Genomic DNA, 12,878 nt, shown 5'->3' with positions numbered 1-12,878 from the left:
GGGCTTTATCACCAAACACCAGATGGTTTGTTTTTGTTTTCGTTTTACAGTTTTTGTTGCTGTTTTGCTTTTTTTGCTTTCAACTTTCTGATTGAATTTTGAATGATTGCTATCCAAGTGATTTTCATTTATATATTATTTTTTATTTCCTTCTCATTTGTATTTTCTAGTGAGATTTATATTTTTCTGCTGATGATTCAACAATTCATCCTGCATATTTCTCCCTTTTCATTATTTTTGCTGGTATTTCCACTGAGTAAACACAGTTGGAAATTCTTTTGCAGACTCTCAAACGAACCCTTGAAAAGTTTTCTGCCCCAATTGCAGTAGGGTGGATATTAAACACAAATAACATTTTCGTTTGAATAATTAACATCACAAATGTATCTAGAACAACGATGTCACAGGATATTCTGCACACCAACAGTTGATGTGCAGTGGTTTTAACAATAGGAATTCTATATTATTGTATATAAGCTTATACTTAGAATTGCACCGGTGTACTTTCATCGTACGTTTCCAGGAAAATAATAAATACGACAAATGTGTGAGACAGAAAAGATAAGTTTATCGTGTCATTCTTACTATATTATTATTTGTAGACAAAGTATAAAATTCCAAACTATAAAATGGCCACGCCTCTTTTTATTCATGGGCGTGGCTACACAAACATTACAGTAATTAATTTTAATTTATAATAATTTTTAAGAATTATTTTTCTCATAATTGGGTAAGGTATCTCAGTGGGGCAATAGTTGGCTCTTGGGCGGATTAGATCTTTGACTCGATTCCCACAGTTGTAAGTTCGAGTTCCGCCTGGTGCATAGATCTGAATGTCTCATTTAGACAGTTTTTACATGTAACAATAACGTAATATAATGCACAGTCTTCGTCCAACAACTTCGGGAGCATGGAAGAAGTATCAATACCACGGGAAGGTGCTCTTGAGCGGTCTTACAATGGACTTAGCAAGTTCGTCCACTACGAGAACTGACATTGTAAAAATGATTAACTTGAATATCTCGATACGATTGATAATAATAGGGTAGAGTAATCACTTATTGCTACTTTTAGGAAAAAGTAAAATTAATTTAATTATAACTTTTGAACCCTTATCATAAAGTTAACCTAAATTTGACACAAATTTATTTAAAAGGACTTAAGATTCTTTAGATACCTTTAGATTCATCAATCCAAGTTTTCTAATTCATCGCTGGACCTCTTAAGTATATTATTTTCTTGAAAAATGCAAAAAATAACCACTTCTTCGCCACTTTTTACCACTTGTCGCCATCTTTGTGTCTACTTATCATCACTTACTTTAATTGATTCAAATTCGATTATTTTGAAAAATATTATTAAAAGAATGCATTCAGTATTGCTTTTTTCAGTTGATCGCCCTTCTATTACTCTCTTTATATTATTTTTGTTTTTTTACTGACAATTCTTGGGATTACGTACTAAGTTTAAGCACAAAATATTATATTTTTCTTCGCTTATATTTGAGAAGTCTGTTTATTAGACTATTTCAGAAAATAAACAATTCAATAAGAGTGAATGAGATCTCGATCTAATCATCTCGCTCACTTTTATTGACAAAGTGAAGTTAGCGTCGCCTATTGAAAAGAGATGGCGACAGGTCGTAAAATCAATTCCAGAATATTACCACTTTCCACCATGCTTCATTTTGAAATAAAAATAATCTAAAATAAAATATCAACTATATAAATATAAATTTTATTTATTCCACGAGTGTAACTGAATATTCTATAGACAAGTTATTTAATCAAAAACACAAATTTGAAAATGAATGATGAAAATTTCAAGATTTGACAAAATATTCCTATATTTTGTATGCACACAAAAAATATTTCGTAAAATTATTCGCAAATGTTTGTGAATTTCAATGAAGAGTTCGTAAATGTTTGTACCTTTTCACAAACATTGTTGGTAAAATGATCACTTAAGGAACACTTTTTGTTCTTTTACAAACATTTGTTCGTAAACACACAAATTTTCGTCATTTGTTCGTAAAGTTTTGTCATGCAAACAAAAATGTACGAACAAATGTTTGTAAAAGAGCAACAAATGCTCGTCAAGTTTTTATGTAACATACGATGCTTGTAAAAAAACTACAAACTTTTACGAACTTTTTAGTTAGTTATACAATTTACGAGCATTTCGCAAGTCTGCAGTAGAAATTGACAAACATTTACGAACAATTTTACGATTTTTTTTCTGTGTGGGAATACATTCTTTTCAGAAATTTTTCTTGTTAATTTGACAAAACTTTTTTTTTCACGGTAGAAAAAAAAACAATCTTTAGATAGGTCTTGACCTCGGTTCTAGCGCTCTAAAATTCTGTTTTTTTTTTTTTTTTTTTTTTTTTTAATAAAGCTCCTAACGGTGTTCGTATGAAGTTTCGATCTTCTGAAGAGTTGTAACTTTTCGCAGGAGTTTTCAGATCACACAAGTTTATTAAAATCTAACAATTAAAATGGAAGTTATGAGCATTTTAAGATTAATTTTTAGACTATTTTATTCAGAGGTGACATAACTTATTTTCGATACTATCGACTATCGATTTTAAAAACTTTAAACGATAGCTGCACTTCCGGTAACTAATATAGATATCGACAGTCACATTCTTTTAAGAATGTCACAATGAATGACCCAACAATGCGTAAAAAGTCTACATTCACTAAATCTAACAGATGTAGATTTATCGATACTATCGATTCGATACTATCGAAAAGTTATCATTCCAGCCCAGGTCAGAGAGGTCAAGAGTTTTATTTTAGTAAAAGCTGCCATAAGGGCTTAGTTATTGAAGAAAAAGCAATAGGGTAAATGTCCTAATTCAAAACCATTTCCAGACGCTTTAACTTTGACAGAAGATTCAACACATTAAGTTCATATTTTTTTTCTGAAGAGAATTACATAAATTTGCTCCTTGACTCTTCTAGAATGTTACTGTTTAGTAAAAATTCATTAGATATAATTTGAAAACTTCTTAAAAACAAGAAAAATACGCGAGCGTAAAATGCTTCTATTGGAAACATATTAATCTAAATGGAGACAAGGGAAAGTTTCTAATAGGAGACAAACAGTGTAAGTGAAACCGCGAAGAAAGGCTTCCAAAACCTTGTTGAGTTGCTCCTGAGTGCAGGATTTGTTCTTATTCGTGATCTCTTCTCCTTTCCCATCTAAAACAATAAGAAAATCTCTCCAAAAAAATCATATTTCCCGGGTTTCCTATTGAAGCATTTGCAGACACTTCAGAAAAACTCTTTTTGTTCACGAAATAGGTGATTATTTTATCTTCACGTAGCGTTAACAATAAAGATTAGCACTTATTTTAAGTAAAATTAGCCAGAAATATGACATAAATCGTCAGTTAAATCAGCATTTATCATAACTTCATTTTTGCGAATTTGAGATATATACATATTTGGAATCAGCGTAATTTTGTTTATTAAACGCACTTGTGAAAAAGAAACTTTTATAAGCCCAATAAAAATTATTTTAAACAAAAATTATCGTAAGTGCCCTTAATTAAGAAAAATTTATCAGAATTTGCCGTAACTTCCATTTTTAGGGAAGTTACGATAAATTTCCATACAAAATTTTCAATAATCAGCATTTGCCGTAACTTCTTTTGCTCACTTACGTGGCTTGTAATTTGCAGCAAAATTGCAATATTTCTCAATAAAACGATTATAAACTCTTCCAAATATCGAAAGACAGTGCGAATAGTGTAACATGAAATCATTTTAATTCAATATTTGCGAGAAAAAAACCCTATCCATCTGTCATTAATTCAAAACAAAACAAGCGACGTGGCGCACAAAATTTATTCAATAAAACTTATGAAATAAAACCTTTTAGGGACAGGCATAACAGTATTATTGACTAATTTAGTCAAATAAAGGCGCTTATTTTCACTAGAATAATTCAAATTGATATAATGCATTTTAGAAAATTGTCGTAACTTCCAGAATCTCCGTAGGGGAAAGTTACCATGCTTGATACTGTAAAATGATGTCCAAGGTTTGTGATTATTTTCTGATTAACACACAAACCGAAGCGATTCTTGAACTATGACAAAAAAATGTCTCACTTATTAGGTTCATAATCCAACCTCAAATAGTTCCTGGAAATCCTTAGATTTTCCTCAAGAAGAAAATGGAAATTCAGTAGCGATTTTTATACAAGTCGGGTCCGAGGCCTTCCTGTATAATAATTGATTCGACAATTCAGAGGCCCATTTTCACTGCAAAAAATTCACCGGATACAAAAAATTGCACATCAATATTTAGACGGAACTCTAATCTATCTGCTTAAATCGTTTGTACGACTGGTTATTAGTTTTAAAATCACTTTTATGTAATTTTTCTAAGCCATGTTTTTATGACATTAGGGCGCTAGCGAAAACCATTTATTCACTTTGAGACCGTGAAAATGTCATTCTGCAACCTTAAAATTCAGGCAACAGGGTTGAAGATTATGTCAATTGTCGGTAAAATTGTCGGATTGCAATATGTGTAATTATGAAAGAATCACTTCTAATGATATAGTTGCCACATTAAAATTATCATTCATGGACCCTTCTTAAAATATAGGATGGACACAAGTAGAATTTATGAATTTGTTACCACCAACAAAAACAGTGTCCACCAAGTAAAAATATTTTTACATAAATATTAGTACTGATAACCCCTCTATGTGCCTATGATAGTAGTTTTCGTGAACAGCGACATTAATTAAGAAATACTTATGAAATATCATGTATCGAAATTACAGTTTTGGGCCTATTTTTGATTTTTGCTTCCTGAAACTAGGAAAAAAGAGCTAGGATCCTAATTTTTTAAGGAAATGTGAGGCTTAGCACTAGCTATTGAAATATATTGCGATAAGTCATAACTATTGATTAACATAGGAAAAAAATAATTATTATCAAGCTTGGATCGTATCAAGCATGGTCACTTTCCCCTACATTGCAAGTTACGGCTTTATAAACGATGGAAGTCACGATAAAATATTATTGTGTTTCTTCTAACATATTTCTCAATATTGCAGCTTTTAAATAATTTTATAAAGATTTTCTCGAGTTAACTTACAGTTTATTAGTGCCATTTTTATTATTTTGACTCCAAAGTATCGCATTCGGGGCTCATTTTTAAGAAAAATAATATTGAACTGAAAATTTCGTCTCCTGAAAAGTTATCAAAAGGAAGTTACGACAAATGCTGATTTAACTGACGAAATGTTAAACAAAATTAAAAGGTACACTTTTAATTTTTCTGAGAAATTAACAAATTAAAATTTGTGAATATGAATGGATTTTTGCTTTTTTTGGAGCAAAATTAACTAAATAAGGAAACTGTGGTATAGAAAATTAATAAATATAATAATTTAGTACTGTATTTATCATGAAAACAATGACGTTTCCATTTGGAGTAGCGAAAAATTTCCAATTGGAGCAAGTTTTGAATTAGCTTAGTTTACCTTATATGGGGATGATCAAAAAAAAAATGTCACCGAAAACTGAAAATTTGTACTTCGTAATGGGAAGTTTTAAAAGATCTCAGCAAAAATTCTGAAATATGCATTAAATTGAGGATGATTGATGAATCTCAAGCAAATACTGTTTGAGAGATTATTTGGTTTTAGAAGGATTCTATCCTTTGTTTTCAGATGATCCACTTGCCGATGATCCACTGCAACAGGCGAGGAAACGCTTGAGATCTGATTTGGATATTTCGGGAGATCGTGAGATTTCCGGAAAGATGATCTATCTGACGCAGCCCAGTGAGCGTTCAGCCGACACAACGGACGCCGTTGAGACGAGAAACAGTGGTTTCTGTTTCTCTCAGCCAACTCTCCTGGATGACTTGATACTGTGCAGTCAGATGAATCCGACGCAGGGCACTCAGTCGAGTCAGAGTATTATGCAGCGTCTGGTGAAGCGAATGACGCGTTTCTTCGTGGTCAGTAGGTACGATGAGACCATCAAGAGAATTTCCGCTGCTGCGGACAAGTTGGGTTACACGTGGAGGGGCAGTGAGGGTGGAACGATGACCGTGTCCACGATGGATAGGAGAAAATTGCAGTTGATCTTCAAGGTGACGCTCATAGAGATGGATGGGCGACTTTTGGTGGATTTCAGGCTGTCTAAGGGATGTGGATTGGAATTCAAAAGGAGTTTCATTAAGATTAAGAATCATTTGAAAGATATTCTCGATTCCCAGTGAAAGAGAGAGAGTAGAGTCAGAGAGACGGAAGTGAGGGTGAGATTGAAAAGCCGAAAACACGCGGTAAACTCCATGGATAACACTTCCACACGCAAATTACCATGTCAATGACCTCACAAGGTTACTCCAGGTCAAGTGACGAGCGTCAAAGAATGGCGTCATCCGCCAATATTTTATTACAGTCAAAACTGATGAGTCATTTTGACCAAAATATCGTCTTAGATATTTTGTATCGAAGGTAAGTGTCGCTATTTTATTCATTTGTAGATAATAGTTGTGCCAATTTATTATTTTTTTTTTAAATTTTGTATTAAAATTAAGAAAATTGTTGACGAAGAATCATTGGAAAAAAAATGTTCAATTTTCAGACAATAAATTTGTTATGAGTGTATTAGAGCTTTTCATTGCATTTCCTCTTGTTTACGACCATCCCCAATTGATAAAATGAATTTCCCTAGAAAATTCACAGTGATGTATTCAAATTTATTGCACAAGAGTTACCTATTCAATTTGCAATTCCCCAAGATGAAAAATTTTCAGATGAAGGTTTTACTATCAATATTTTATTGTATTAAGTTTATTTTTTTGAGAAGCAATGAGGAATATATTTGATCTTTTTTTTTCAAAATAAATTCAATTTCTATTGCAAAACTCTCCACTTTTGCAAGAGTTAAGTGATTACTCTGAAGATATGATTACCACGGGGAAATGTACTTGAAATGAGAGTTTTCTTTTCATTTACAGGGAATCAGTTTCTACTTGAACAGTTTGGAAAATTGACTAGATCTTTCCGTTTTCTTAGAAAAAGCAATGAGACGTATCATTGCACTTGAATGTATTTCAATTCAAGAAAAATATTCTTCAGGATAACTGTGAGATTATTGAGATATTACTTTGTCTTCCAGGACTTTTTTTCTAAATCGATCCAGTTTTTGTTAAGAAATTAAGGTAAGTGTGCCAAATTTCGGCCAGCTTTCAATTTCGGCCACTTTGATTGTAACTTCGGCCAAGCAACTAAATTAATTAAAATCATGGATTTTATTTTTCGAATAGTTAATTTTTTTTTCTTTTAAATATTTATCCTTTTTATATTAAATTAAATATTAAACCCGTTCCGATTAACCTTTAGAAGTTTGCCATCCGGTGTTTTGCGTTAGGTGGTCATAAACAAGGCAGCCGAAATTCCATTCAAAGTGGCCGGAATACTATCCAAATGTTTATACTTTTATTAGTTTTTCAATCTTTTAGGAACTGATTTAGGGAAAACAAAGATGATAAATGTGGCGTCAGAGGCAAAATGGCACATATCCTACGGCTAAAGCATAGGATATGTGTCACTTTGCCTCTGAGCTCCACAAATTACTTTTCAAGGTTTCAAACAAACCTCCTAAAAAAGAAGTGACAAGAAATTTCAATATGTAATTAAAAATATTGCATTTCAAACTAGGGACTTTGGTGCTTATTTGTAACTATGCCGAAATTTGGCACACATCCTAAATTTTTTTTTATAATAAAAAAGCATTTCTTTTAATGCTTGTACTCAAAGAGAGAGCAGTTATACAATCCACTTTTTTTCAATTTGTGATACAGCCAGAGGCCAAACGGTAAGAGATAAAGAGATATCAATTTCCGATCTTCGACGACTCCCCCATAGGTCAACAATATCCAGGGCAATCTTTTTTTCTTCTTACCCCCACTTCCGTCCTTCCTGTCCAAAACCTTAACGGTTTATTTCGAAAAAGGATCCTAGATTTTTTTAATTTTCGAATATGTTTTGAAAGTATATACAAAATTATATACAAAATATTGTTGGTATCAATTTTTTTGCACTTTTCAGGGCTAACCCTTCATAAGTTACGCATTTCAAAATTATCGTCTCGACAAAAATGCATACATTTAGGGATATTTCAAAAATGATTTCACAAATTAACTCCTAGTGGTAGGCAAAGTTGCATAGTTGTATTTGCATAATCCCGGGACGAACTGCATTTTTTTATTATCTTTATTATAATTTTTCATTTTCTTCTAACGTATGGCCAGTGAAATCTGCACAAAAGTTTGAAGGCTTAAAAAAATTAAAATGTATACCAGTCACTTTTATACCACTTTACAGTATTGCCAGATATGTGTTCTTAACATGACATAAAAGTTTTGCTAGATTTAGTTAGGAAACATGGCTCCCACAAATAATACTGAAGAGTATAGACGAAAATTAGTTTGTAATTTTCAGGACAGTCTTCCCACATTGAATAAATCTGAAGTCGTAAAACATTTTGTGACTATGGGAATATCGCGAAGGAGTATTTATAGCATCCTGTCGAACTATGGGAAGCGAAAAATTACTACACGAGCTAAGGGATCTGGAAATTTTAGCATCCTTAGTCAATCGAAGATGCGGGCTCGACTTGCAAGTTAACATCTAATAAAATTGCAAAGTCGTACCGTGAGCTTGGTAACAAATTTGAATGTAGCAAAACAACGGTGAAGAAGTATCTGGAGTCTATGGGAATCAAGAGGAGAACCAGAAAACCGAAGACAGCTGTCTCAGAAACTCAGGAAGACTCAGAAAATTCGTTTGTCTCTTTTGATCCAAAATGTTTTTCACGCTCAGAACGACATTGTTTGGGTCATGGACGATGAGTCCTATTTCACCATGGATGGTGATAAGTGGCAGGGGCAGTATTATTATGTACGTGATGACAATGTAGACAAGAAAGATAAGTACGTTGAGCATACTAAGTACCCGAAAAAGGTCCTTTTGTGGCTTGCAATCAGTGCTGCTGGAATGTCTGAGCCCGCGTTCCTCACAAAGAGTAACGCAAAATTCTGACGTCTATATCAGAGATTGCTTGTCTAAGCTGGAAGCTTTCATCAATGATAACCCCGATCCCGAAGATTGCTAATCCCGTAAATCCGTCTGATTTCAGACCAATCAGTATTTTGCCTGCTTTGTCCAAGCCTCTTGAGATTGTCCTCCTAAACCAGATATCATTACACCTGAACAACAATAGTCTCCTGTGCGAGTATCAGTCTGGATTTCGGAGAAACCACAGTACAATATCTGCCCTTTTGAGAGTCCAGCATGATTTGGCACATGCGTTGGATGGGTCCCTGTTCGGTGTCCTGATTCTTTTGGACTTCTCGAAGGCTTTCGACAGTATTTCACATGAGCTGTTGTGCCACAAATTGAAACATTTATTTGGTTTTTCGGATGTATCTGTGAAGTTGATTGCTTCATACCTTACATCTCGCTCCCAATCTGTGAGGTCTGGTGGACAAATATCGGATGCGCTTGGTATTTCTCGGGGCGTCCCTCAGGGCTCAATTCTAGGACCCATCTTATTTTCACTTTTTATTAACGATCTTCCGCAAGTTCTCCGTTATTGCGGATATCACTTATACGCTGATGACCTTCAGGTGTACTGCTCTGGGGATCCGTCCCATTCATTTTACACATTTGAGGCCATCAATGATGATCTCTCAAGAGTTGGTCAATGGGCTGACTGCAATGGCCTTCTTCTTAATCCTGCTAAATCTCAAGCCTTAATCATTCACACCAGGTGGAGGAATCCTGAACCTCACCCAGTTTATCTCTCAAATGAGGTGATTCCTTTCACTTCAAGGGCCAGGAACCTGGGTATTATTTTTAATGAAACTCTGACATGGTCTGATCATGCGGCTGAGATTTGCAGGAAAGTTTTCCTCACTTTGCGCACTTTGCGACGCCTTCAGTCCTTCACGCCTCAGGGTACAAGGCTTCTATTAGTTAGAGCTTTAATTGTCCCTTTCTTCACGTACGGGGCTGAACTATTTTTCAGTGCTAACGTTGAAACACAGGCCCGACTGAATAGGGCATTCAACTCTTGTTTGCGGTATGTCTTCGGACTCCGAAAGTTTGATCATATTTCTCCTTGGGTGGATTCAATCCTTGGTCTTCCTCTGTTTCCTTATCTGGAGACTCGTGCTGTAGACTTTATCTCACGGTTACTATGTGTTGGTATGCCACGGTATCTTGCGGAGCTTGTGGTGGCTGGATCATCAACTAGGGCTTCGTGTCTCCGTGTGCCCAGTTCAGGTTGTCGCATTCTCCGCGACTCCCTATTTGTTGAGGGAATCGTTCTTTGGAATAATTTACCTCGCGAGCGGAAGAGGGAGCTTATCCTTAGATTTGTTGGTGCCGCGCGCTCCTCGTGCCCCACATGAGCCTTTTTTTCTTCTTCTGCTTTTTTTTTTTTTTTTTTTTCTAAATTTAAAACTTCTTAAATTTTATGAAGCTAAGCTAATTGTATAGAGGACAGATTGTCCTATTCCTTTATCAATAAATTGAAATTGAAATTGAAAAAAATTGAAAATTGAAATAAGTATCATCGAAGGGACAATGTGATCTTCTAGCCAGACCTAGTACCCAGCCATTACTCAAGGAAGACAATGAACGCATTGGTGGAACTTGACATACCTGTTGTCAAGAAGGAAGAAAGCTCCCCCTAACGTCCCCCAATTGAGGCCTATTAAATCATTTTGGGCTAATATTAAGTGAAAGGTGTATGCCCGAAACTTTCGACCCAAAACCGAAGTCAGGCTGAAGGGAAAAATAAAACGAGAGTTGAAGAAGATGCCAACATCCACATTTTCGACATCAATGGCGAAAGATCCCCGAATGCCAAAAAGCTCATCGGATCGGATCGGATTTTTTCCTGAAATAAGTTCATACATATACCTTTCAAAACATGTAAAAAAAAGTTATAATAAAACTATTGTAGGCGAGATTTTCCACCTGATAGCGAAATAGAGCCCGGCTGGTGGATTCCCTTCCCTGTTCGCGGGAAATTCATATTTCCCGCCTCTCGCTCCAACTCCAAGCAAGGCCTTTTACTGGCGGTATAGTTCTGTTGCCCGCCGTGTGGGGGATTGGCTGACAGGCGACACTGTCAGTCAGTCGGTAACATGGCCTGGAAGTGTTCGGATGGGGGCACAGAGCTGGGTCGCTGCCGGGCAATTGGCCGCGATAAGCCTTGGCCTCCCAGAGGAATCTCAGGGCAGAAGCCCGACATCACTATGTACAAATATTAGAAAATTGTGTTTGAACTTTGTGCAGATTTCACTGGCCATACGTTATTATCAAATGCAATATTTAATTGAGTCGAGTAGCAGTTGCAGTTTTTCTTTAATTTTCTCCAGAAGTCTATAAATTCATGAAAGAATTGTTTTCGAAAAGCGCAGGTAACAAAAATGAATGCTGAAAGAACGGTAATGTAAAAAAATCTTAGGGTTATTGTAAAAGTAGTATTTTTTAAATTGTGTTTAGTTTACAAGCGTCTATTACTCTCAAAATTCCTGTTAGGAAGTGTAAATTCTATAGGTAGTATACACGATAAAATGGACTACAGTAGACTCTCAATCCGCTCTTTTTTCAATCGGGCGAAAAATTTTGTTGACATATTTCACGTTTAATTTATGAAGCTAATTCGCTTAAATTCGCTGTAGTTCTTCCTATTTTATCGTGATTTTTTATAATTGAGCGCTTTTTGTGGAATTTACAAAGGCTTTGACGTTTAAATCTATCGATAAACCGGATGACATTTCGCCCCAAATGCCCATTTGAGAGAGAGTCTACTGTACTAACCTATAAAATCTTCATATTATAAGCTTTAATCCTTAATTGGTTTCCAATATCTATACCAATTATAGCGATAAGAAGCGGTCAAACTGTTCAATTCACTGACAAAACTGACTGTACAGTAGACTCTCGCTAATTCGGCTCTTTTAAGATCGGACTACTTTTTAATTCGGGCGGCAGTTAAATTCGAAAAAAGTTTATGATTAAGTTTATGATTATCAAATAAGGCAAATATGCTCAAATTTGCCGTAATTTGCCTTAGCTTTCATGTGATTTTGCATTATTAAGAGGTTTTTATGAAATTTATAATAGCAATGAGCATGTAAACTCAATATGAGTACATGCAGATGAACAAAAAATCGTTGCATTTCAAACAATCTGACGCCCGGAATTCTCTCTAATTCTTTTGACATTTCGGTCCCAAATGCCCGAATTTAAGAGAGTCTACTGTATTTGCTTAACTCTTTCGTCTCTTTTGGGACTGTAGTACCCAAAGAAGCATATGAATATTCTATGAAAAACAATGTTTTTTAATTATTCAGAACTGATAAAAATCCGATTCTTGTGGATGATTACAAACTATAAGGATGTCCAAATGTGAGATACTTTTTGTAGGACCTCAATTATTTCCTGAGCTTAGATATTTTTGATTAAAAATTGTGAAATTGGCTTGCAGCATAAGCTGCGGTCCGAAAAGAGTTAAGACAAATGGCAGCAATGTGAATTTTTGGAATGGCTAATATTGTAATTTTGTGCACACATTTTTAAAAATAACTTTTCTTGTGCAAATATTACTGGAAAAATTGTGAAATCTTTATTTGACATCGTGAAACATAAAATAATTAAACAATCATATAATAATTAAAGTTCATATAAAAAAAATATTTTTTTTAACCCTTTCCGGACCGCAGCATATGCTGCAAGCCAATTTCATCATTTTTTAATCAAAAATATCTAAGCTCATGAATTAACTCTTTCGTCTCCTTTGGGACTCTGGGTACCCATGG

The 12,878-nt window shown here is 34.6% G+C and overlaps 1 protein-coding gene across 4 annotated transcripts in view; it reads left to right on the top strand.

Moving 5' to 3' along the window:
• The window catches only part of LOC129805817 (serine/threonine-protein kinase grp), a 56,412-nt gene extending 49,767 nt beyond the window's left edge, over positions 1-6,645 (top strand). For all 4 annotated transcript variants that reach the window (XM_055854002.1, XM_055854003.1, XM_055854004.1 and 1 more), the window contains one exon: positions 5,698-6,645. In XM_055854002.1, the coding sequence (XP_055709977.1) occupies positions 5,698-6,254 (557 nt within the window). In that variant the 3' untranslated portion in view covers positions 6,255-6,645. The remainder of the gene's footprint in view (positions 1-5,697) is intronic.
• The last annotated feature ends 6,233 nt before the right edge of the window (positions 6,646-12,878 follow it).

The sequence above is a fragment of the Phlebotomus papatasi genome, chromosome 3 (genome assembly GCF_024763615.1).
Source record: "Phlebotomus papatasi isolate M1 chromosome 3, Ppap_2.1, whole genome shotgun sequence".
Classification (NCBI taxonomy): Eukaryota; Metazoa; Arthropoda; class Insecta; order Diptera; family Psychodidae; genus Phlebotomus; species Phlebotomus papatasi.
The sequence above is the reverse complement of the archived record's forward strand: the minus strand, read 5'-3'. Positions and strand labels throughout refer to the sequence as shown.